This window comes from Eucalyptus grandis, chromosome 1 (genome assembly GCF_016545825.1).
Source record: "Eucalyptus grandis isolate ANBG69807.140 chromosome 1, ASM1654582v1, whole genome shotgun sequence".
In the NCBI taxonomy this organism is placed as follows: domain Eukaryota; kingdom Viridiplantae; phylum Streptophyta; class Magnoliopsida; order Myrtales; family Myrtaceae; genus Eucalyptus; species Eucalyptus grandis.
Window position 1 is genome coordinate 16816661 of NC_052612.1, and position 25402 is coordinate 16842062.

The 25402-nt window shown below is 36.6% G+C and overlaps 2 protein-coding genes and 1 pseudogene across 2 annotated transcripts; all 3 read right to left on the bottom strand.

The window, feature by feature from the left end:
• Nucleotides 1–1900: 1900 nt before the first annotated feature.
• On the bottom strand, nucleotides 1901–3065 carry LOC104453529 (annotated as a pseudogene).
• A 5603-nt stretch (nucleotides 3066–8668) lies between these two features.
• On the bottom strand, nucleotides 8669–10173 carry LOC104430663 (peroxidase P7-like). Its single transcript, XM_010043426.3, has 3 exons — nucleotides 9882–10173; nucleotides 9549–9743; nucleotides 8669–9430 (listed from the first exon to the last, which is right to left on the bottom strand). Exons 1-3 carry the CDS (start codon nucleotides 10107–10109, stop codon nucleotides 8876–8878), a joined length of 978 nt encoding a protein of 325 aa, XP_010041728.1. The 5' UTR covers nucleotides 10110–10173; the 3' UTR covers nucleotides 8669–8875.
• A 6147-nt stretch (nucleotides 10174–16320) lies between these two features.
• LOC104430565 (cationic peroxidase 1-like) lies at nucleotides 16321–19149 on the bottom strand. Its single transcript, XM_010043346.3, has 4 exons — nucleotides 18908–19149; nucleotides 17225–17416; nucleotides 16940–17105; nucleotides 16321–16835 (listed from the first exon to the last, which is right to left on the bottom strand). Exons 1-4 carry the CDS (start codon nucleotides 19121–19123, stop codon nucleotides 16450–16452), a joined length of 960 nt encoding a protein of 319 aa, XP_010041648.1. The 5' UTR covers nucleotides 19124–19149; the 3' UTR covers nucleotides 16321–16449.
• Nucleotides 19150–25402: the final 6253 nt, after the last annotated feature.

Here is a 25402-nt window from a genome sequence, read left to right on the forward strand (position 1 = left end):
GCAAAATGGCCGTCACCCAAGAAAAAAAAAAAAAGACATAAAAACAAAAGGGATGTACTCTGATACTCTATTTGTTTTGCAAAAAAAAAAAAAAAAAAAAAAAAAATACTTTTCTATGAATAATCGTTTGTATAACTTGAAATAATTAGCTAATAAAAATATTTTTATTTTAGACAACAATTCATGTCTAAATATTTTTGTGGGTGTTGAATTATTCTTTGTTCATTCATTTTTTAAAGTAATTCAGGCAATCATTTTTTTGAAAATATTTTTTAAATTGTTCATTTTTGCAAAACAAACACATGCTAAATGTCGTGGAATTGTATAATACTTTTTGGGTTGCCAAAATAAAAAAGAAATGACCAAGGGCAATGGGATTCTTATTTCCGGGGAATAATAATCGCTTCCGTTGTAATTTATTTAGGCCGAATATCCAAAATTAGACTGTTTGTGCTTTTTTCTTAGGAATAGAAGTTATTTAGGAGACTCCAAAATTAAATTTTTCGTGTCAAATAATTCTCTATTATTTGACTGGGTTGGAGGGCTTAGCCCAAGAATATACCGTGTTGTCTGGCCATGGGTTTGTCTGGACTTGGCTTCATATAATACCGTAAAGCCTTGTCACCATCTGGGGTGACGTTGCTCAGTTTGAAACAATGGACAAAAGAACTAGTCAAGAGAGCTTATATTCTGTAAAACAATTTTTTATATTGTTCTTTTCTTTATTTTATTTTATTTTATTTCATTTTATCTGTCGAGGAAGGCACATCATCGGCATTTAACGTTATTAATTTATTGTAAAAGGGTGTTTTTAATCTTTTACACAGTTTTCAAACTATTTTAGGTAAATAGTTGCCGAATGTCGTATTTACACATAAACACAAAGTAATTTAGAGGATGCACACGATTAAACAAAGAACGATACGAAGGTGAAGGATTGTCCTTGACCGTGCAATTTACGGGCCATTCTCGGGCACGAGGTTTTAAAATGCACGCCCAATTCCAGCATCAATCCTTTCAGTTTAATTCTAAATGTACGAAGATAATCCATCGTACCACCAAAAGTAGGATTGTCCTTTCAGTTTAATTCAAAATGTACGAAGATAATCCATCGTACCACCAAAAGTAGAATTGTCCTTGGTACTTCTTTCCTGGCTAAGGTAGTGCTTTTTTCTTCTTCTTCTCTTTGGGGTCAAAGTATGATTGTATTTTAATTCAATAATATCTTACAATCACATTTGAGGTAATCAACAAGTCTATGAAAATACCAATCGAAATAAATTTTTTCTTTAACTCGATAAAGCATTTGACACCAATTGAAGAAAATTTTAACGAGTTTTAAAAGATTATTTAATATTCCGAATGACTTTACATATCCACATTTGAATTTTCTGTATGGTCCATACATTTGATGTTTTATTGAACACAAAATATGAATGCTAAAAGAAAAGAATTGGCAAAAGATTAGGAAATACAAGTCATTTTGGACCCACCCTTAATGTTTTTGAAAATATAAAAGTATACTCATCACATGTTTATATCAAATCGACTAAGTCAATTCTTAAGCGTTCATTAATTAGCTCGACTCAATCAAGTCATATTTGGGAATTATGTGCCCAGAAAATTAGATGCTCCTTCACATCAGTTATGATAATCATCTAAACATAATTGCCTTCTAGGAAGCCAAAGCAAGAGTCGCTTGAATAGTCGTTAAGAGACAGGATTTGCGCGTATATTTTATTCAATAAACCATCGTTTACTTCGGTTAGAGAGGAAGACAAATCATAAACAACTGAGAACATGACAGAGATTGAGCAACAACTCCCTCATGAATAGAAAGAGTAACCCAGAAAAAAGAAAAAAAAAACATCATCTACAGATTCAATTGAACCCTCCTTTATTAGTTCGCTCGTCTACAGTCGCATCGACCTTGGCCACGTTCACCAGTCAAAGGCTTTATGTTTCCCATCTTAACCATGGATTTCGTGAATTCTCTCTGAAACCTCTCGCCTTCTTCACTGTAAGACTTGACCAGCTTGGCAGCTAGGCGATTGTTGAGAAGCGCCTGATCAGAATGGAGAAGCCCTTTTTGCTGTAACAAGTTTTTATAGTACAAAGTATCAAAGACAGCAGGAGTTTGATCCAAAGCAGCGAGCCTAGGGTCGGATTCGTTGATTGGAAAGGGTGGGCAAAACAACTGAAGGCTGTGTGCAAAGGTCGGTCAATGTTTGTGTCACTGTAGATCCGTCCTCTGAATATTGTGCACCGTGCATATCCTAGTGTGTGTGCACCGGACAGGACGACCAAGTCATTAATGTCGAGGCTTTAATTTATGAAGGACTTGGTTATGTTAGAGATATTGCTAAAAGGCGAAGGAAGAGATGCTTGAGCCTCGTCCTTGCTTGCCACGGTTGAGTCTCTTCTTCTGAGCCGAACCTTCCACCATAGTCCTCCTAGCTGCATTGGAATAATAACAAATTATTCCCACATATTTGTTGTCTCTTGTTCATCTGTAGTATTTAGGCCATCCTTTAGAAATTGGATGATAATGCGAGTAATTAATACGTACCGCTATGACAGAGTCTCAGGCAGCGATGGCCAAGATGTCTGCACAAGAGACCACAGGGCCTCCACGAGCTTCATTAACTGTTGCCTTGATCCAGTTGATTACTTCGAATCCTCTGACTGAATTGTTATTAGGAATGGCAAACTTTTCGCTAGCAAAGGAAGGCATAGAGTCCAAAAGAATTGAAGCGTCGCATCCCTGCATTATCAATTATCCCTGAACTCATTAAGCATGCACATAATAAGAGCAAATAAAAAGGTGTGCAAAAAGTACGCATAGACATCTTAGTACATTGACAAAGCACTCGTGGAAGTGCAGACGGAGTAAAGAAGCGCCCATGCGTGGCTCTTCCTGGACAGCGGCCTCGACCACCCATTTGAGGACAAAGTGAATTGTAGAAAGCAGGTGTGAGCTCGGCACGGAGCATAATGGCGAAAGCTGTGGTCGCGAGAGTTAACAAGATAAATGCATGGACAAGATTGAATCTAACTGGAGCCATATTTCGCTATATGTTTTGATTGATGGCAGTGAATATGAAGTGGCAAAGAGTGTTGCTGATTGCAAGAGTGAGTTCGTAGTTCTGGGGAGATTCAGTTCGGGAGAGAATCTGTTTTTATAGTAAGTGGGAGAAGCTTTGACTGTGTTCTCTGGCCATGGTTTTGTTTGGACTTGGCCTCGGAGACTGTGTAGTTGAATATTTCGGTTATCTAGTATTAGTCTTCTCGCTTTCTAGTGTGATGTTACTTAAGTTTGAAACAATCGAGAAGAGAACTAGTCATGAGAGACTCTGAGGGCATCACTTTATAATCTGTAAAACGAATGTTAATGTAGTCCTTTTATTTCCTTTTCCGGGCGGGAGATTCTATCTGTTAAGGAAGGAACATCATCGACACTTATTAATTGCTTGTGAAAGGGTATACTTAGTCTTTACATAGCTTTCGACCTATCTTAGTAATTAGTTAGTGAATGCCATATAGACACATAAACACATTGCAGTTATAGAGAATGCCCATGATTAATCAGGTTGCAACAGGCAATTGGAAGAGAGGATGGAACAGTAGCAATTAAATCACCAAAATAATTACCGAGGGCTTGCTCTAATGGCCACCATCTCCAAATAGGAATGGGTAGGGGAGGTAGGGAGCTCAAAACCCCCTCCTCCAGTTAGGGGTTATGGGTTTATAGGGTTTCTCTAGATGAGCCCATTAAGGACCTGCCAAGCTCCTATGAAAGAGCTTTTAAGTTCAAAAATATATTTGGTGGACTGGACAAAAAAAAAATCACTAAAATTCTTCAACCCTTCATGATTTTACCAAAGAAAAAAAAATTATATATAACTTCTCGAGTATTAGATCCTAAGAAATGATTGAGTAATAGTTTGGGTTAATATCTTGAAAACCCCCAAATTGGTACACTTGTGACAAATTTACCCCAAATTATTTTTTTGATAATAAAAAACCCCAAACTGATATATCTTTGACAAATTTACCTCATACTGGTATACTTGTGACAAATTTATTTTCCGTTAGTTTTTATTAAATTTTATTGTCAAATTATTAAGTTAAATGACACGTGACAGTTTATATTTGGAATTTTACACTTTGTTTGTTACGGTTTACAATTTTTTGTATTTTTTTTTATTAATCCAATTTACTGGAGGGTATATTTGTTACAAATTTACCAATTTGGAGTTTTGTGCGGTTGAATAAATTAGTTTGAGATAAATTTGTCATAAATGTACTAGTTTAGGGTTTTTTTTATGATTAGTCGGGGTAAATTTCTCATTAGTGTACCGGTTTGAGGTTTTTCATGGTCAAAAAAATAGTTTCGAGTAAATTTGTGTCAGGTGTACTAGTTTAGAGTTTTTCAAGGTATTAACCCTAATAGTTTTTAATCTACTGTCAAAATATTAATCTATTATGGACCACAAACAACCAAATAATAAATAATTATAAATTGTTGTGAGGTTCACTCATTCGAAAATTTATTCCTCATAACAAATTATTATTTTTACAGTAGTCAAAAGACCGTTATTTTTACAAGTTAAATTTTATTATACTCATTTTTTAAATCATTGAGATTCTGATTCCTTTCAAGAACACTTAGTGAGATAATATGCCATTGTCACCATCAAATTGTGCATCCTAATTTGAACCATTCTGATCTATACCACCTCACAAGTAAGGCTGTTTCTCATAAACACCTTACCACTCTTCATGCACTCATTGGTAGTAAACTCTTGCCTATGAATATTACATGATAAGAACATCCAAAGTCAAACATTTAATCACTAACTAATGACCTTGTGATGACTGCTAACATATCATCAACATCATAGGAACTTTTATTTGCTACAATGACCACATTATCTTTGTATTCAGACTCTAATAACTATGGTGCCATGTCGTCTTCAACCATTTCAATTAGAGCTTTGCTAGCATAACTATTTTTATGCTACCGTTAGAATAACAGTATATTGTGAGCAACAAATTCTTTAAGGAATAGACCCGATAATAATTTTCATATATTTATTATTTAATTTTTTGTGGTCTAAAGCAGTTTCTTATTCTCATAGTAAATTAAAAGGCAGTCACATAAGCATTTCTCTTTCAATCAATACCCCATCCAATAGAATCAACAAGATTATGCTTTTTGCTCTTTCCAATAATTCATATCAGTCTCTATCACCATTTTCCACACTTTGGCCAATCCTTCGGTTGTTAATATTGCAAGCATCATGAGGTTGCATGACCCAAAGTCATTCCCCCTTTAAAATTCTCATTTTTCACTTTCTTTCTAAACATAGTTGCAAAACAAAATTTTCATATAGTGACTAGACAATCAAAAACACCAAATGTTTCAGTAATTCAATTAAAGTGTCGAAATCAACTCTATCAGATGAGCCATCTTCTAAGAAGTTCATTATGAATCGTGATAATATGGAATTTTACACTTGATCAATTGCTCAAGTGTTTTCCATACCAAAATCATCTAGAGCAAATTCAAAAGTATTACAACGTAATCTCACACAAAAACTCACTCCGAATACTCAAAGATTAAAGACCTTAAAATCCTTTTATTTGCTCTGGTGTGTAATAACCAAGGAGAATGCCATATCTTGTACATAATATAGGTATTCAACATAAATCTATTGTAGGAAACCCCACTCAAACTAGGAAACCATTTAAATTAGAAAATCTGATTAATCCGGTTTCCTTTGCAGGCTCAATCTCAGACATGATCTTACAATTCCGAGCCTCAAAATCTATAGTTTTAAGGGGTTGTTGACCACTTTTCCATTATTAGGTCTATTATCTTCACTATTTCAACGCATTTACTTATTTCCTGAATTTCTTTGTTGGTAAGGGTTAATTTGGAGTGGCCACGAGGGTTTCTAGAGTACTTTGTGATTTATGCTGCATCAAACCTTGGGGTAAGAATAGTACGAGTGTCATAAGTTTTGTATAACACTCATTTAAATGCCATATATATATATATATATATATATATATATATATATATATTGCCTCACTTAAGTGCTATATCTAAGTAAAATCGATCATTTAAGTGCCACTTTCGGCAAATTGTTCTATGTGGATTTTTAAGTAATTTCCCATTCCAACATGAATATTTTTTTAAAAAAATTTGAATTTTTTTATTAATTGTTTACATCAGTGCCAGTGATATCACGTGGGACGATTGGCATCCACGTAGGATTTTCCAACCAAGCAAATCATCGATGGCACTTAATTAATCAATTTCTCAAATTCGTAGCACTTAAGTGAGTGTTGCATGAGAGTTATGTAAGAGTTATGGCACTCCTAGTATATTTATCCCAAAAATGTTTATACATATGTCCGTTGAAGGAGTAATTACTTAAATAATTGGGAAAATGATCAATTTAGTCTTATACCTATAGTACGGATACCAACTTAGTTCTAACTTTCCAATTTTATCAATATAGTCCTACACATTTGTGCAATATCTAAATGTAGTCTTTCTTGCCAATTGTCATCACAAATTGTGATGTGGAAATTAACAAATTGGTCACATTAGCATGCCATTGAGGACGGTTAGCAATGGCTGCACACCACATCAATGACTTTCGGTGGCAATTGGGGGGAAAGACTATATTGAAATATGGCTCAAAAGTTTAGGAGTGCATCGACAAAAATGAAAAGTAGGGCTGATCAAGTGGAACAATTAGTCGTTCACAAGAAATTAATGAAAATTGTAATTGCATTATAAGACAATCCAATCAAACTTTTGACAAATGTATATTTTTTGTCAATTCTAAATGCATAAGAATTTCCAAAAAAAGAGAAGGAAAAAAGGTAAGAGATAATTTTAAATCTGAGATCTCTATAAGATCTTGTGGTCAATTTAAGGTAAAAGGGGCATCGGAAGTCAAAAAATTGATAGAAAAAGCACAAGCCTTTATGCGTTTATCCTATCACATAATTGCTCATTTAAATGTTAAAAATAACCTACTTATTTATATTTGATTTGATGCGAGTAAAAAAAGAAGAGAGTATGATGGATTTTTAGAGTCAATGGTTGTACGGTGGTTGGGAAAAAGAGAGGTGAATGGGGTAATTTGTAATTAATACTACTTATGTGTTAATACATAATAATTGTTTTGATGATATTTTACTTTCAATCTTTGTTGAAAATTAAGTTTAAAGTATTTTGGATTTTATATGTAATGGGCCTCATTCATGAGAAGTACCTAGTTTTCTATATATATGGTACCGCATTCTGTTAATATATCCTATAAAGAATTAATTAATGCAAGATATTTCTCTATATGATACCCTTACAGTAAAGTTCATAGGGATGGTTGCACCCTCCCCAATCTTTTCATTTATAAATAAAAATGTCCGAATCAGAATTATAAGAGTGTCATAACTTTTGTATTTGCTTATTTATGTGCCATATCTGAAAAAAAATTGATTATTTAATTGCTATTCCCGGAAAATCATCCTACATGGATTTTTTATTTATTTATTTTTCATTTAGACGTGGATTTTTTTTTTTTGAATTTTTCTAAAATTGTTCATGTCAATGCCGGCGATGCCACGTAGGACAATCAATGTTCACGCCGGATTTTCCGATGAGATAATTCACCAATGACCCTTAAGTAATCAATTTTTTAAATTTATGATACTTAAGTAAGCCAAAAAAAAAATTATAGCACTCAAATGAGTGCCATATGAGATTTATAGCACTCCTAGTATATTACCTTGTCAAACTTTTGTGCATGAACATCACCGATCTCCAAGTCTGTTGAGTAATATGATTCCTTCATTCGCCTGTGCTCCGAGGACCTAGTCTTACATGAGTTGACATGTCATCTGATCATTTCCGTGCAAGAGATCCCTCTCAAGTCGAACAAGGTCCAGTTGGTTCTCAAAGCATGGGGTAAGATCGGAGCAATACTTTCGGTTTCTTCCACGAATCGAACTTGTCTGTTTTAATTCATTTTCGGAAGAGCCGCACTAATTTGGTCATCCTCCCGGCATCACGATCAGAAAGTTCAGAGAAGCTCATCAACCCTTCGCGTTTTTTTTTTTTTTTTTTTTTTTTGAATTGGACGAGACCAGCTCTGTTCAGCGGCAGCTAGATTCACTGAACTAATCGTTGGCAAGGATTTGGCACCTTCCTGCCAAGTCAACAGATCGGTCGTCCGCAAGTAAGAATGGTCGATGCATTAATTACATGCAATTAATAAAGCATGTAGACTTCTTCCTCATCGGCCAGTTTAATTGAAGTACAATTAATCATGATTTGCTCTCATCTTCGGTGTACGTTATTTCCCGTCCAATAAAATCAATTCCTTGCATGTCCTATAAATCTTTAGTCCAACTCCAACATTATAAAATAAAGTATGAGTAATGATAGCAAAAGAATTCCATGCAAACCCTAAGTTACATGCCTATTAATTCCAAATTTAGGATTTTTAGCCCTCTTAATGTCAAATCTAGTTTTACCGACGATGGCTCTTTTGAATTTCAGCAATCCACTAATTTCTTCTGTTCCACTTAAATACATCTTGCACTTCCCTTTAACTTATTGAATAAATTACACCACTCTCCAAAATACAAAGGAATATGCGTATTTTGCTATTGCAACAAGTTGCTTCTGTTGAGGTCAATAGCTTCTTGACATTGCTTGAAGCTAAAGCCATGACAAACACTTTTCAGAACAAAAAAAAAAAAAAAAAAAAAAAAATTCATAGCACTCCGCACAAAATAATCACACTTCTTAAGGAGCATGAACACTAGGATCATATATATGGATCCGTATACTTTAATTCACCCTTCTACAATTATTGCGAACCTGACCAAGATTTCCGGTTAACGGCTTTATATTCCCCATCTTGACCATCGATTTCGCGAAATCTTTCCAAAATGCAGTGGCGTCGTCGCTGTACGTCCTCACTAACTCATCGGTGTTGCCACTACCGAAGAGTGCTTGATCTGATCGAAGGAGACCCTTTTGCTTCAACAAGTTCTTGTAGTACAACGTGTCGAAGCGCGTCGACGTCGGGTCCAACTTAGCGAGGTTCGAGTCGCTTTCGGATTGGGCGCGTGGGCAAATGGATTGGAGCTTCTTTGCGAATTTAGGGTGGATGTCCGAATCGTTATGGGCCCGATCCTTGAAGGTAAAGCATTGCGCAAACCCAAGCGTGTGTCCCCCAGATAGAACGACCAGGTCTTTGGCGTCTAGGCCTTGTTTTTGGAACGAGCTAGTTAGTGTGCTTAGGTCCATGAACGGGGCCGGCAGGTCCGTGTTGGCGGTCGTCCTGCTCGCGGTGGTCGAGTCTCTTCTTCCAAGCCTTACGTTCCACCATGGCCCTCCCAGCTACATTACCAAATACCAAGAATCGAAATCATCAACAGTTCACTGTGTAAATATGTGCTATTACATTGATTAGTTACACGTATTGACTTAAAAATTCAACGCAAGCGCAACCACTTACCAAAACGACGGAGTCACGAGCAGCAACTGCCAAAATATCTGCGCAAGAGACCACCGCACGGCCACAAACTTTGTCGACCTCCTCCTTGATCTGATCGATCACTTCGAAACCTCTAGCAGAATTGTTGTTTGCGCCGGCGAGCTTTTCGGTATCGATGGTGGGCGTCGGATCTAGAAGTACCGAAGCATCACAGCCCTGCACGGTCAGTCAGAGCAATGTTAATTCAACAGACATAAACCCCACCCCCCGTGCCCCAAAAAAGAAAAAACAAAACTTATATCGCAATCGGTTACAGCTACGTAAGTACTTCAAGAGACAAGCAATGTGTCGTACATTAACGAAGCAGTCATGGAAGTGCAGACGCAGTAACGAAGCACCCATGCGTCTCTCTTTCTTCACCGCTGCCTTGACGACTTGCCTGATGGTCGGCAAAGCTTGAGGACAAGCGTAGTTGTAGTAGTAAGGTGTGAGGCCAGTGTGGTGATTAGGAAAAGAGAGAGCTGTGGTCGTGATGCTCAACAAGAGAACTGCGAGAAAACGATTCCCGCCTTTCGATTCCATCCTAGGCTCCAATCGAGGAAACAAATGGGAATTGATATGACAGATTGCACTTGCAAAAGTTGATTTCAGGTAGATGTCGTGAAGTCCTGGGGTGGGTACCATGCTCATTTATAGGACAAACGAAAAGAGCGTTTCAACGATGATTACTTGTGGGTGGTGATCAGTTATAACCATGCATGCAAGAAACAGTCACGTGCTGCTTATTTTTCTCACAATTTGATCGCTAGGGTTACGCGCTTAGCTATGCAAATTTGGCTCAACCGTAACTGGAAATTAGTTTATCTTAGCTGTAATTTGAAGCAAAATAGAGTGGGAATATAGAAATGGGGAAGGCGCTCGTGGTTGAACAAATCCAAGTCGTGTGCCGGCAGATTAATTTTCAATCTATATATTTCGTGCAATTGGTGGAAGAGTGGTTGCCCTTAAAACATAATTTTTGTCCGAAACCCGACCGTTCGCATGAATTCAAATCACAGGAAAAAGAAATCGTAAATTTTTACATCGGACCAATTGCGGGAAAAAAAAAAAAAGACTTCAAAGTTTAACGACAATGGAGAAATTATTTTATGTGAATGTCGGTCAAAGATTTTGTGTTACTATTACCAAATATTTTAAAAGCTTAAATATATAAGTGGAGGGAGACAACATGAACAAAAAGAGTATACAAACTTAGACAACATTTTAAAAGCCTAAGCTTATTGATGGAGGGAGACCACAAGTGTATAGACTTAGAATTTTGAGGGATTAGAAACGGCACGTGAAATATAAGGAATGGAGTGTCGTGCAAAAAAAAAATGGAGCAGAAATTAGCTCTAATACTATGTTGAAATGTCTAATCCAAAAGGTTAAAGTTGATAATTGAAGGGAGACAACTTGTATAAATAGAGCATACAAATCTCATAATCAAGTGATGCAGGATATATTGACACCCTTCTTGCGCACAACACGGATTAAGGATGACGTGTGAAATTTGATTAACAGGTGGCCACACACGTGAAATAAATTGCGATAGAAGTTGCATCTGATACCTTAAAAGACTCTGTGGGATAATTACCAATTATTCTAAAAGTTTAAGTTCACATATAGATGGAAACCATAAGATGTGTAAAGATTAAATTGTCATGACTAATTAATTTTATGTTTTATTATGTTATCAAGGTGCCAATGAAAGACAATCGCGATAACGGTTTAAAAAAAGTTGAAAACTAGAAGGACCGTGTCAAAGCAGGCACAGCTAAAAGTGTCCTAATCATATGTTGGATAGTCGCGTTCCTGCTGTCTAGCATAAACCTTGCACGTAACAAGAAACCGATTTTCCACCAATTTATTTAATTTTAACTATAGTTTTAGGTAGAATTAGGGGGCCATCGCAATATCTTAAGTTACGACCCATTGACCTGTCGACTATTGTATCACTAAAGATATAATTTGGAAGCATCCACGAATCGTCCAGCCGAACTAGTGCAAAAACCCCCCGATCTTGCCTTGACTCGGTTTATTTATGCGGTAACGTAATGTTCTTGATTTGATCAGAAGACTATCCAATTTCAGCAATTCTGGAGAGGTAATTACAGGGTTATTTATGGCCTATTATCTTCACAAATTTTGAGGTTTCTTTTCTCCCTTAATAGGATTCTTATTTTGATGTGCCTATTAATAAAGTTGAAGGCGCACTCGCTCCAAAGAAATTTTCTTTTTATTATTATAATGAATTGAGAATATCCTTTAAAAAAAATCGAGACATTACATCTTCTAATCTCTGTCATTCGATGTTATTTATGGTTCCTCTATTACAGTTTCTGATTACTTAATTTTTCCTTCCTTTTTGCGATTCGAAGTATTTTGTTGTCTTATTAAGTAAGCATCTTCCATAATCTATAAGCAATATGAAGGGGATAATTTAAAAAAAAAAAAAAACAAAAAAAAAAACCTGAACCTATTGCATTTGTTGCGCCAATTCAATCATAAATAATTTAATTTTACCAATTTAGTTCTAAATAATTTGACGTTTTGCCAATTTAATCCATACGATCAATTTTACCTAAAATTTGTTGATTTGGACACCAATTGATCCTTGTGGCATGATTGGCGCTGTCTATGTGAGCAATTTTAAAATATTTTTCTTAATTATTTATTTCTTTTCTTCTCTTTTTCCTTCTTTCGTTTTTTCCCCCTTTCACTGTAGTTGGTGAGGGTCGCGAAGCCCTTGTTAGCATTGGGCCCTCGCTTAGCCTCGCTAGATTTGGGCCAGGCTATGGAAGCAATGTTCTTGCTTGAGCTCATCAGCCAGAATTAAAAAAAAAAAAAAAAAAAAAGAAACAAAATAAATGAAGGAAAAGAGAAGAAAATGAAAATAAAAATTAAAAAGAAAGGAAAACAAAAAACTAATAAAAATTGAAAAAATATTTAAAAATTTACAAATTATCAATGCTAGTTCTAGTCATGCCACATAGGATGTTTGATATTTGCGTCAGAGGTTTTCAGTTAAAAATGGCCAAAACAGACTAAATTGGTAAAACATCAAAAGGATTATGATTAAATTGGCCAAATTGAAATATTTGGGATTGAATTAGCACAAGTAAAATAAGTTTAGGACATTTTTTGGTAATTATATCAAGCTTCCCTCATTGGTATGTAAGAGCTTGGTTCACATGCGTACTAAAAGGTTCACCGTTCTATGCCATATTTAGATAATTTTGCATCTTAAAATTACCCTATCAAAGCTTGAATCTCTTCATCATACCCATTAGATAGCCAAAAATTGCTCTCCATGTCTTTTCTTTTCTACTTCTTTTTTCATTTACCAAATTTGCCTCTGCATCTTCTCTCTTTTCTAGGAGTAATTGGTTCCAAGATGACTTAGTTCTCTACCTGTAATTGTTTTCTTTTTTTTTTTTTTTGGGGGGGAATCAATCCTGTGACCCCGGTTTGAATCAATTTTGGAACTATCAATTATTGTCCCATTTTCGGGTAGGCCAATGTTATGTCTTAAAATAAAATAAAAAAGTTGCACCATTTTGTTACAAAACAAATTTTGTTAGACAAATGATTATGTAAGTATTTATTTATGTTGAAGATAGTTCATTCCTTGATGGGTGCAAATTCCTTCATTTTAATTTTTTTCTAGCTAAGGCTTCAAAACCGGTTCGACCTGGGTAGAACCCGCCTATCCAACCTTAGAATTAAGAACCTAATAAAAACCTGGGCTAATAATAGTTTTTATTTGGAATGAGCAATCTACCTGATTCTCCTACAAATGACTTTGAATAGATTGGTTTAGGTCGATTTGGTCCAGTTCCCTAGTTGATATGACCCGATACTTATTTTTACTCTCTTATTTGAAAAAAAAAAAAATCAATCTCACCCACAACACAGGCCTCAAACAAAGGATGCTACAACCACGGCCATTGTCGCTCTACTGTGAGTGAAACATAGCTCAACGTGTCAAATCTGACATTGTCGAGCCCAAATTCAATGTTGCCAAACTTAGGCGACACAAACAAGTGACACCACCCCGGCAAACCCTTGGTGAGACTTGCATAGATTCGAGGATAGAGTAGGGGTTTGATACTCCTTCAACGAGTGTACGTGAATAACAAACGACGAATCGTGGACGCGATGTCAAGTTGGGATAGCTAGGGAACAATAGGTGCACCGACCATCATGAATGGTAGCTGAGGTTTGGGAGGGGGGAGAGAGTTAAAGGAATTAGGGGAAAAGTGTCAGAAAAGTTTTAAGTTTTTTGTATTTATGCCAATTTAGTCATAAACATTTTATTGGTGTCAATTTAGTTCTAAACATTTCGACATAATGTCAATTTAGTCATTTTCACTCATTTTGGCCTGATATTACTAAAGTGGACATTGGTCGATCGACATGGACGTCTTTTTAATAATATTTTAGTTTTTTTTCCGAATTATTTATTTATTTTCCTTTCCTTTCCTTTCCTTTTCCCCCCCTTCTCTTCCTTCTTCTTTTAGTCACTCGTCGGACCTCAGCAACTAGCTAGAGGTGAGCCCTCGCTAGAGGCCATGAGGATGGCTTTGCACTAGGTTGGTGAGGTTTGGCGATCGGTTAGAGGAAGAAGGAGGAGAAAGAAAAGGAAAGAAATAAATAAATAATTCAAAAATTATTATAATATTATTAAAAAAAAAAAAAATTTACGCTGGTCGTTCCACGTCAATCAACTAATATCCACGTCAGCAATATCCAACTAAAATTATTGCTGGAAGGATTGCATTAGGACAAAATTAAAAGATTTATGAATAAATTAGCATAAGTAAAATGTTTAGGACTAAATTGATACAAATACAATAGGTTTAAGATTTTTCTAAACTTTTTCAAACTTTTTCTAAAGAATTAGAATTAGGGATTTCTTTCTTGGCATATTTTTTCTTGTAAATTCCATAACATATAGAGGCAATTTTATTCTAACGGGTAACTTTGGCCGCATTTGGTTCAATTTTGGAAATGGGCCTTGGGGAAATGTAAATATCTTTGTCCTAAAAGGCTTTGGGGAAATGCAAATTGTGTTTTGTAAAAGATTCTTTGTAAAGGTATTTTGGCGTAAAAAGTATTTGACAAATCTTTTTTTATAAAGGGCTCTTGGATTTCATTTTTTTTTTTAAATTAAAAAATTCTGAACTCTTTGCTGACTCTAATTAAGGTAAGGGTAGTTTTGGAAAAATGAAATGTAAAACTGAAAAACTAAAAAAATTATGTAGTATTTTTGGAAAAAAAAAAACAGTTTCAACATTTTGTCAAATATTGAAAGCCCAAAACTAATCCCTATTAGCATTAGACTTTCAATTTTCTCAAGGCCAACATTTGATTGAAAACCCCTTGGACTGGCTTGCCAAACATCCTAGCATTTTCCCAAGGGGTTTTGGAGGCTGAAAGTTTCTTGGGAAAGTTGAACCAAATACACACTTTACCTTCAAAAGCTAGAGTATCTTTGTCCTTTCACCATATGTAGTTTATTTGGAATCCTCTCTCTCTATGAGCGTGTTCTATTTATGTCCCTTTTTTTGGGGCTAATGCAACACTATTTGGATGCCTCATTGGTTCATAATGTTTGGGCATGTGGCCTTCTTTTGCACATAATCCGACATGCGAATATAAGTGCACAACTTCGTAGTTAGCCAGAACAGTAGTTGACGATCACCTAGAGTGGTCTCAGGTGAAAGTAAAAGTCAATGTTTCATGGATTTCGCAAAGGAAGTTGAATTCAATGGGCTCCATGACCTGCTTTCCCCTACCTTATCAACCATAGCTTAGCCATTTAAAAAGGTAGGTCATGGGCTGTCCAATTATCTGGGCTGTAAGCCCTCAAGTGAATGATTAGTGGTCTATGGGGTTTTATAAGCGATCTGAGTCTCAGGCCCGATGGAAAATGGGATGATGCCCCAATGGTACTTCTATAGTCATGCAGCTTTAAGAATTATTCTAAACTACGAAGACTCTGTAGCTTTTAGTTTACATATTTTACACCGGCCTTCAGAGATAATATGATTAATTGATTACTTGCCAGAAGTAAACCCACACATATTGGCAAGTGAAATAAGTAGGTTTTTGGTTATACAGCCGGTGATGCCAAATAGTTATCTATATTTCATCACAATATGGTCTACTCTCTAAGTTAGTCTTGCTAGTTGCTAAAAGTTATCGTAACTAAGATTTGTTGAGAATTTCGTTGGAAATAATTGTATCAACATTGCAAAGAACTCAAATTTTAGAATTTCGAGGAATAAAAAAAAAAATTAATGGCTTGCTTACAAAATCCATTGAATTTTAATTTTCAATGACTTCGTATGAGGCTTTACCCCAAAATCTTCATACGTTTTTTCTTTGTTGTTGTTTGGAGAAACACTATTGGAGTGGAATAACGTTGAAAGTTAGGTAGGGCATTGGCCTAACAAGGCCCACAAGAAAAACAAACGTGGAAGGGAAAGGAATTGTCAAATTTTACTTCCAAAGCTCTCTTGTCGTCCACTGCATATGCAATATTGTGAATTTCAGAAAGAAAAATGCTAGACGTGTCAGAGAGTTCTTACCATTATAATTTGCTTCACGTGAATCCACAATCGTAAAAAACCTCGATCTGATTTAATTCTAACACAATTTAAATATGTTGAAACTGTAAATAATGAATTTGTGATTACACCACGTGTTACAACCACATGAACACCACTTTAGTGCGTCATATGTAGATATTAAAAGTGGGACCAACCATCTCAGGTAGACAATACATTCGACCCTTTATTATCAAAGTAAACTTGAGAACATAAGAGATGTAATACCAAGACTTTAAAGATAGCAAAAGTAAAACCCACAAGAATCATCAGTTGAGTTTCCTGCAGTTCTTCCTAATCTGACCGCTTGAGCCGGTGAGTGGGCTGAGGTTACCCATCTTCACCATGGCGTTAGCAAAATCTGTCATGAAAGTAGCCGAATTGCTACTGTAAGTGTTCACTTGAGCGTCTGTGGAACCACCACTGAACAATTGCTGGTCCGAGTGAAGAAGCCCCTTTTGGGTCTGCAAATTCTTGAAGTAGGCGTTGTCGAAGTACGTCGGGCTTGTGGTGTCGAGAGGAGAGAGATTGTTGTCACCTCCGGAGCTTGGGCAGTTTTCTTTTAGTGACGTTGCGAACGTGCTGTTGATGTCGCTCTCATTATAAAGCCGGGTCTGGAAAGTTGTGCATCGGGCTTGACCTATCGTGTGCGATCCTATTGACAACAATTGAACAGTTTTTGTAAATCGATCTTGGTATATCAGTCGAGCTTTATTATAATTCTTTATTATAAAATGCAACCAAAAAAAAAAGAAAGACCTGAAAGTGCCACCATTTCTTTGGCAGTGAAGCCTTTGTTAGAGAAGGCGGTGATGAGGTCGCTAAGGCTCAAAGTTGGGGCAGGAATGTCGCTATTAGCAGCACTTAGGCTTGCGGTGGTCGAGTCTCTTCTTCCTAATAAGACTCTCCAACTTGGGCCACCTAACTGAAAATTAAATAAACAAATAAATCCAAACATGTTAGTGCTAATATAGAAAGGTAACATAGCATGTGATTTTTTCCTCCCAATTGATTGCTAGTGTTGAGAAGAAAATGTGCACTTACGGCAACAATAGAATCACGCGCGGCGACGGCCAAGATGTCAGCACAGGACACGACCCCAGGGCAGCTGCTCTCCAGTTGGGACTTGATCGTGTCGATCACCTCGTATCCACGTATGGAATTGTCATTCGCGCCGGCGGTCTTCTCCCCAGTGAAGTTCGTGGTGTCGTCCAACAGAATCGACGCGTCACATCCCTGTTTCATATTTTGCACCACACATTATTAATCAGCCCTTCTAGTTGGAAAATCGATCCAATTGGCGTTCATTTCATTCATTGGTTGTAGACAGGAGGTTTGGTTGTTATAAATTTTCCTGAAATGAGAGCATAAACACTGGTTGTTTCCCTTATCATTCCCCCTTTTTGTCCCCCACTATCAACGACTAGAGACACCAATCTGGACGAAGGTGACACTCTTGCTCATGCCTTTTGACTTTACTCCCTATTGTTTCTCAAGGAACAATGCATCCAATAATCGTCGGACTAGAAACAAAATGATTGCGCTGTGAAGAGTTCTCTAAATCAAGATTTTTGGTTTGCAACATGGCGCGTTCTTTAATATATAACAGAGGGGAGTCACCGACTTTATGATTCACTAGAATTAGCCTAAGTTTGGCCTTCTCGAATGACCAATTATGTATCGATCAAAAATGAAAATCTAGACAATTTCCAACCTATATAGGAAAAAGAAAAGCAACCCACAAATCTAACCGAGAAAGTTGTAAACATGTCATATTTGTTATTTAAAAAATAGATCAGCCTATGAATATCAAGATCAAAGTAGAGACGGCATGTTTGATGGAGAAAGATCCATTAGGATGCAAGCAACTCTTACATTATGCACAAAGAACACAAAGAAGGTACACTAAATCAATTAGTTAATTTAGATTGACACTCTAAATTTGTGTTGGAAGCAAACTAGTGAGGCCATGCACAAGGCGAAATTCATTTATTCAAAGATCTAATATGATTTTTAGAATACCATTGGATTAACAAATTCCATTAAAACTGATATTTTACCATAAAATATCATTTTAAATTTAGAAAAGTATGGCAACCAAAGGGATGGTGATCAAAATATGATTGAAACCTATTGAGAAAGACTGATTGGTTTTGCCAAACGTGATAAACGCGTATTTGACTTAAAAAGCATGGCCGTCTCTCTCTTCTTTTTTTACAGCTGCAACGTTTAGGACTTTTTCATGATCTAAATCATCGAGTTCATCGGGTTTAAAACAGGTAGCTAATCATACATGCACATCTTATCAACAGCGTGATCAGCATAAAGTACGTCGCCTGCATGGCTTTTATAATAAAGAAAATTATAGCATATATTGTCTCTGTAATAAAAAAATTAAGAGTATACACAACAACATTCTTGTCCACCTTTGATAAACTCACAAAAATGCATGGCACAACAATACACCAAAAAGGTCGGTCAGACTCGACTAATTCAATATGCGAATCTCGTACCTACTGTTTTAATTAGCGAAAAAGAGAGTACATTAATTGCGTAGAAGCGAAATCTAATGATGCCTTTGACTATGAGGGTGGTTGGAATGTTTCACAAGCACAGGCATAAAGATGCATCATGCACGCACGCTTGCATGCAGCTTGAATGACAGAAGAGAAACAAAGGTAGAAATCAAAGGGAAAGAGAGGAGAGACTCGGAGGAGAGGGACTTGCATTGACGAAGCAATCGTGGAAGTGAAGGCGGAGCAGTGAGGCGCCCATGCGGGCCTCGCTGGACACTGCGGAGTTCACGCCGGACTTAATGGTGTGGAGGGCGCTGGGACAGGATGTGAAGTAGAAAGTGCTGGACAGCCGAGCCGAGGCTGTTCCAAGTAGGAAACACAGCAACAATAAGAAGGCGGATCTGGGAGAAGAGTTCTCGCAAGCCATCGCTTGGAGTTGAAGTTTCAGCGAAGAAGGAGACAGGCGAAGGAGGAGGAGAAGCACTAGCTTGACGGCTGTGCGCGAAGTGTGCTTTTGTGCGTTGCACTTGAATGAACTCGGGGGTATTTATACAAGAGTTTCTGCACTGTTATGCTTTTTCTTTCTTCTCAAGTCAACGGCATTGGTTGTCTGCATCTATAATAAATGAAATTGTAATTTTGACCAAACAAGTTCAACACCAAATTGATCAATATATATATATATAGCCCGATCATGCATAGTCTGGACTTATTAGCTTTCTATTTGCAAACTAACCCTCATCTCACCGTATAGAAATTTTGGGCCTGACATAAATTTGTAGGTTTATATCATTCTGTCAATTCTAAGAAAATATAACCCCACCATACTCTTATCAGATTCTAGTAGTAATTTCCTTAAGAGATATCACGCCAAGAATCTTCTCACTTTCAGCTTTTGAACTTTTAAGAAGGTTCATATGAATTAAAGAGGATGGCTTACTGCGAAAAGTATGAATATATAGGTATAGTTGCATGTGTTATCTATTTTAATGGACCAATGGAGGGGTTGTGACATATGTTGGTTTTTTTTACTCACTCTCTATGTTTGTTTTCTAGCGTCCAAATTTTCGTTTTTGGCCTTGAACTCGTGTGTATATATATATATATATATATATATATATATATATATATATATATAAAGTCCTTAAATCGTCAATTTGTTTAATAAATTCTTGTAACTTGCATAACTCTTCTAATAAACCCCACCCTCCTCGAAAGTCAGCAAGAGTAGATGGAACAAGCTCGAGGGCGGTGTTCACGTTAAGAAATTTCACTACTCAACTCCTGGTTGCAGTACCCACTTTTGAAGTTTCTAGTCTCAATAAATTGTCCAATCAATTCTAAATCTATTATATAGATGCAAATTAAGTCATAAACTTTTCAATTTGTCAATTTAATTCTAAATTTTTGCGTAAAATTTTAATATACTCATTCGTGACAAATTTTTGTGGGAAAAGTGATTTCATGTGACAATTGGTGAAAAGAATTACTTTAAACTCTGATCAGCTTAAACGGGCATGTCAACTCTATTTAATCTCATTTGTAGCACGAGGGATCTAATCTATAAAATTGATGCAATTTCAAGGACTTGATCAAATATATTAGAAGAGTTTAATTGAAAGAAATGTACAAATTGAAGGACCCAAAGTGAAATTTTTTAACTCAACAGTACACATTGCTTTTTCTCAATTAGCACATATAGTAAATTCCTTATCAAAACAAAGTCCACCTGTTTCACCAGAAACAGCAAAAAAAAAAAAAAAAACAGAGAGAGAATAGTTTTTTTTTTTTTTTTTTTGGTCGTAAGAGAGAGAATAGTTCAGAAGTGGTCAAAATTAAATTTCGTTTGGAGAGACATTGACTAATAGGGAAAATTGTCGCCCTTACGAAGGTTCGCCTACTCCAATTGATGGAAACATTGACTTTCCCAAACAAAGACAAGCGGATCACGCCATCTAATTACGGTATGTCTCGCACTTAAAAGACTTTGTAATGCTTAATTAATTGCTTGCATGGTATGAAATTTGAAACTTGCTACATGACGACCATTCCTCTTTGTTCAACTAGTAAACATAAAATATGGTCTCCATATATATAAAAATGAAATTCTGCAGATAATGGACTACAATGTATTAACGATCGCATCTTGTTCTAGCTGAGACTTAACAAAAAAATAATTTCAGAAAATTTGAATTAGAACAAATATAGTAAAATCTTCTAGGATTCTTAAGTATGACCCAATTGCTTATATATATATATATATATCTTCCTACAGTCCATATCTCGGTGTAGGTAGGTCGTAATATCTCATTTCTCACAGCAAGTCATGTTGAATTACTCCACGATCCTATATTATTCTTTATGAGTAAAAATGTGCAAGCTCATCTTATATAGATGAACTCCAGACCCATGAAATACCCCACTAACTTTATGGACTGCACGTAACAAGAGCTGAAACTCATGTCGACTGCTCAAAAACACGGAACTGATTACATCGAAATCATCTTGCGTGCCTAATTCGTATAAGCATCGATCATACTTCTCGAACAATGAGTCAATCCCTTGGGTTAATAAGAGATATTGCTTTGCGTGCCTCATTTTCCAAGCATGCGTTGTGTGAATGAAATCCTCATTAAGAATCTAATTTGGGTCAACATTTTGAGTGATTACTTATCGTCCATATTCTCCTTTAGAGTCCTTTGCAATATCTTAAAAGCAAATTAACTAATTCACCAAACCAAAGGAATTTTTGTGACAATATCGAATGAGGGCGTGAGTTTTTCTTTGCTCATTCAACTGTTAGGACAGGATGTACTACTCGATCACACTTTATTGTTTAATGCATGCAGCTGCCTCGCACAATGTTGACTCTCTCGATCGGAAAGGGATAATCACATTGAAAATTGTCAATCCTTTCTGGTTGGATGCCAATATCCCTAATTTTTTCTCGTTGTGCCAATACCTTAAATTTGTGCCAATTTCTAAAATATACATTCTGTCCAGATGGCCATTAAAAGTCCCATGTGGCAGTGTGCGTGGCCGTTAGAAATCTGGAGTGGTGGCGGGCGTCCATAATCACATCAAATCTGTTTGCTCGACGTTCTCCACTGATACTGTTATATCGGATTTTTTAAGGTCATTTGGACAGAAGCCTCACAGGAGGTAATTTTGTGTCACCGATATAAATTTGGAAGTATTAATGGCACAGAAAAACATAGAAATTTGTCGTTCTTTAGTATTTTGAGATAGACAAGAAAAATTTTGAGAACTTATAATCAGATGTGACCTCGGCCAGTCGGAAAATGATCTGGAAGCTGTGGAGGATGAAATGACTTCTCCACGTGACCCTCGTACCGTCCGGTTGCGCCAGTGCTTCTTTAGGGATTTGTCGTGAAGGAGAGCATTACTTTTCAAGCATCCGATTCACATCAGATCTATGCGTGCGAGTAAAGAGACAAAATCCGACAACTCATACGCGTTGGGCTCCAATTAGCTGCCGTTCATCTATCTCAACAGTGTTAGACTTTCTTTATTTCAAAAAAAGAAGAAGAATGATCTAAAAGATATTTTACTAAAAAAAAAATTATTTATATTATTTATATAATTTGCCGATAAATAATATTTTCCCTATCAACAACAAATTGTGTTTAAAATTTTCATGAATAATGAAAATATTTTTCGTTCATTTATTTTTGTAAGCAATACAAACGATTAAATTTTGTAAATGTTTCCAAGTTATTTATAATTTGTAAAACAAACAGAACTTTAATCAAAATGATTTTTTTTTTAAGTTTCCAAATATAACTTAAATTATGCTATCTCCACTTGATGTTAGCTAATTATCAAGATTATAACATCACGTTGGTTGTGATTATAAAACATAAAGTCTACTAATTACAAATCCAATGTGAAGCTCTAAATCCTTACTTTATATGTGCAATCTATGTATTGTAGCGATGGATAGTCTACAACATTTCAAAATTACTAAAGTGAGAATCAATGTATTGAGTGATAGACTTACCAAAGGAAGTTCAACTTACCTTTCAACGAGGGAAAATCAAGAGGGTGTGGAAATTCTAACCCCAGCTGGAATTCATGCGTTGTCACCATCAAATTAGTTGTTGGATTTTCATCCCTTGTCAGTTTAGACACCAACAAGGGAAAATCATAGCTGTCCTCACTCCTCCACTATCTCTCCTCAGCGTCTTCTCCGACGGGTCTAGCTTCATCATATATCTCTCTCTCTCTCTCTCTCTCTCTCTCAACCACCCATCCACCCACCTTCACCTTTGAGTCAAATGAAATCAGCAGAATTTTCCTATTGAAATGAAAAGGTGTGTCATTCTTAAATTTAATTGGGGTTCAAGATAGCGGACAAACTGGATTGAAAAAAGAGGCATTCCAATTATAAGAAATTGAAAAAAAAACCCTCTTTGGAACTGAAATTCATAATTCTATCATAGTTAAGTGATAATGACAATTTCAGTGATAAATGTCACATTTATAATAGACGTAGAAATACTAATGACGGGCAACTTCAGTATAAAAACTAGCAGGGATGCTATTGGGGGGGGAGAGACATACACGAGAAGGGACTAATGAGGGAGAAGTAGACAAGCGGGCAATGAAGGTCGTTGAGAGCAAATGCTGACTGTGGCTTTGTTGGATGATCAACGGCAGCGGCCACAAGCTATTGGACAAGGAGAGAGAGAGAGAGAGAGAGTAAATTAAAATTTTCCTCTAATGAGTATTTGAAAGACACATGAAGCGAATGTGATGATTCTTTTAATGAAGATAGTAGATAAGAGTCGTACATGAATATACCCTCTCTCGTACTATAAGATTTCACAAGACAATGCCAAAATTGAATGTCCTGAACTTCTAGCATTAATTAGTCAATTTATTTGTACTTGTTTATTTATGAAAAATTTATCCCGAATCGATATACCTGTAACAAATGTACCATCCGTTAGTTTTCGTTAAATTTTAGAGTCAAATTGTTGGGTTAGATGACATGTGATTGTGTTTTGTTAGTTTTGAATCTCGCAATGAAATATTGTGACACCCCGAACCCTTCGGAAGTCGCCACAGGCACCAACGTTACACTTTACTACCTCTCTCTAGAAGAAGCGTCGTAATTCATAGGCATTTTCTTTTAAAACGGTCCCAGCGCGACTCATTAGCGGAAGCAAAATAAAACATCACCATCTCTCCCCCTACCAACCATGATACAAATACACACCACTAATTACCATGATTAATAAACAAGCCACGACACTTTATTTACATATATTTTCAAGATGGGATTTCTTTGGGTCGATACATCAAAAGGAAAAGCCAGGACTCAGCCACGTCCGGCCTAAAACCCCAAAAAGAACACTCGACCCGCTACAACACTCGTGCAACAATCCCCATCATCAGTGTCGGCTAAACTATCCCCAAAAAAGATCCAGCTCCTACTCATCACACACGGGCCCTCACACCCAACCTGGTGCATCAGGCGGTGGCGGCGGCAACATCCCTCGCATCACCCCATTGCGACGAATGTGGACGGAGATGAACTCCTGGACAACCGAGCCCCCAGCCAGGCCTACGTCGTACATGACTAAACATCGCACTCGAATATACGTCAATCCAGGAACAGAAGGACAGCCAAACTCCTCGCACTTGACCTCAACATCGGATGGTAGACCGTAAAACACACCCCGCGTGACGGCAGGGAGCGGCATGCTGCTAATCTGAAATGTAGGTCCCCAAAAGGGGTGAGTACAACCACTCAGCAGGTAAATGAATCCATCATGTCATACTCGTATCATCGTCATCATGACATCATCATATCATCATCACCATCATTATCATCATCATATCATGTCATATCATATCATGCATATCATCATGCCATAGGTGATCATCATCATCATCATGTCATATCATATCATGCATGGTTCAATTTTTCCACTTTTTAACTTTCCATTCGATTACCACATCACCCTTCCTCGGATCACCCATTTCATCTTATATTATACACTCGCGCCTCATCCTGGCATCGCGAGAAAAACCTCCGGCATTCAGCCATTCCAGGCCACCGGGCATCCGAACCCCCACATTCCAGGCATCTCACATCCCAACTGGCATCACGAGATATCCCCTCAAGCAAAGACCTCCGAGACTTCCAGCATTTACACTCCCTGGCCGGGCATCCCGCTCCCTACTGGCATCGTGAGGCATCCCCCTGGGCACAGACCCAACTTTCCGACACCCCTAACTTTCCGGGCATCTTGAAACTCCTAGGGCCATCCGGCAATGTATTTCTATACATTCCGGGCATTATCATCCGCCACAACAATCTCCTCATTTAAAATTATTCGTGTTCACCAATTTCGGTCTCAATTTAGCATGGAATTCATACATGCATCTCAATTCATTGTCATGCATACATCAAGACCTCATCATTCATGCTACATAGTACAATAAAATTTATGGAATTTATGCCAATTAAAATAATCCATTTATCATGCCCTTTTTACATTTATTTAAATTCCAGCTTGTGCCTCTTTTTAAAATACTAAATTTAATATCTATATAATTCTCAAAAATTATAAAAATTAAGGCAAGTGATAATCAAGACAATAGGGTAATGATTTCATGCAAAATACATGGCCAAATAGAATTCCACACAAATCCACAATTCACCCAAAACAGCATG

What these genes read in the sequence shown, in the direction of transcription:
- LOC104430663 (XM_010043426.3), bottom strand. Translation starts at nt 10,109, where the DNA reads ATGGAATCGAAAGGCGGGAATCGTTTTCTCGCAGTTCTCTTGTTGAGC. An exon ending in TCCATGACTGCTTCGTTAAT is followed by an intron (nt 9,744 to 9,881) that starts GTACGACACATT and finishes CTGACCGTGCAG; the next exon opens with GGCTGTGATGCTTCGGTACT. An exon ending in CTCGTGACTCCGTCGTTTTG is followed by an intron (nt 9,431 to 9,548) that starts GTAAGTGGTTGC and finishes TTGGTAATGTAG; the next exon opens with CTGGGAGGGCCATGGTGGAA.
- LOC104430565 (XM_010043346.3), bottom strand. Translation starts at nt 19,123, where the DNA reads ATGGCTTGCGAGAACTCTTCTCCCAGATCCGCCTTCTTATTGTTGCTG. An exon ending in CGCGTGATTCTATTGTTGCC is followed by an intron (nt 17,106 to 17,224) that starts GTAAGTGCACAT and finishes TTTAATTTTCAG; the next exon opens with TTAGGTGGCCCAAGTTGGAG. An exon ending in AGAAATGGTGGCACTTTCAG is followed by an intron (nt 16,836 to 16,939) that starts GTCTTTCTTTTT and finishes TGTTGTCAATAG; the next exon opens with GATCGCACACGATAGGTCAA.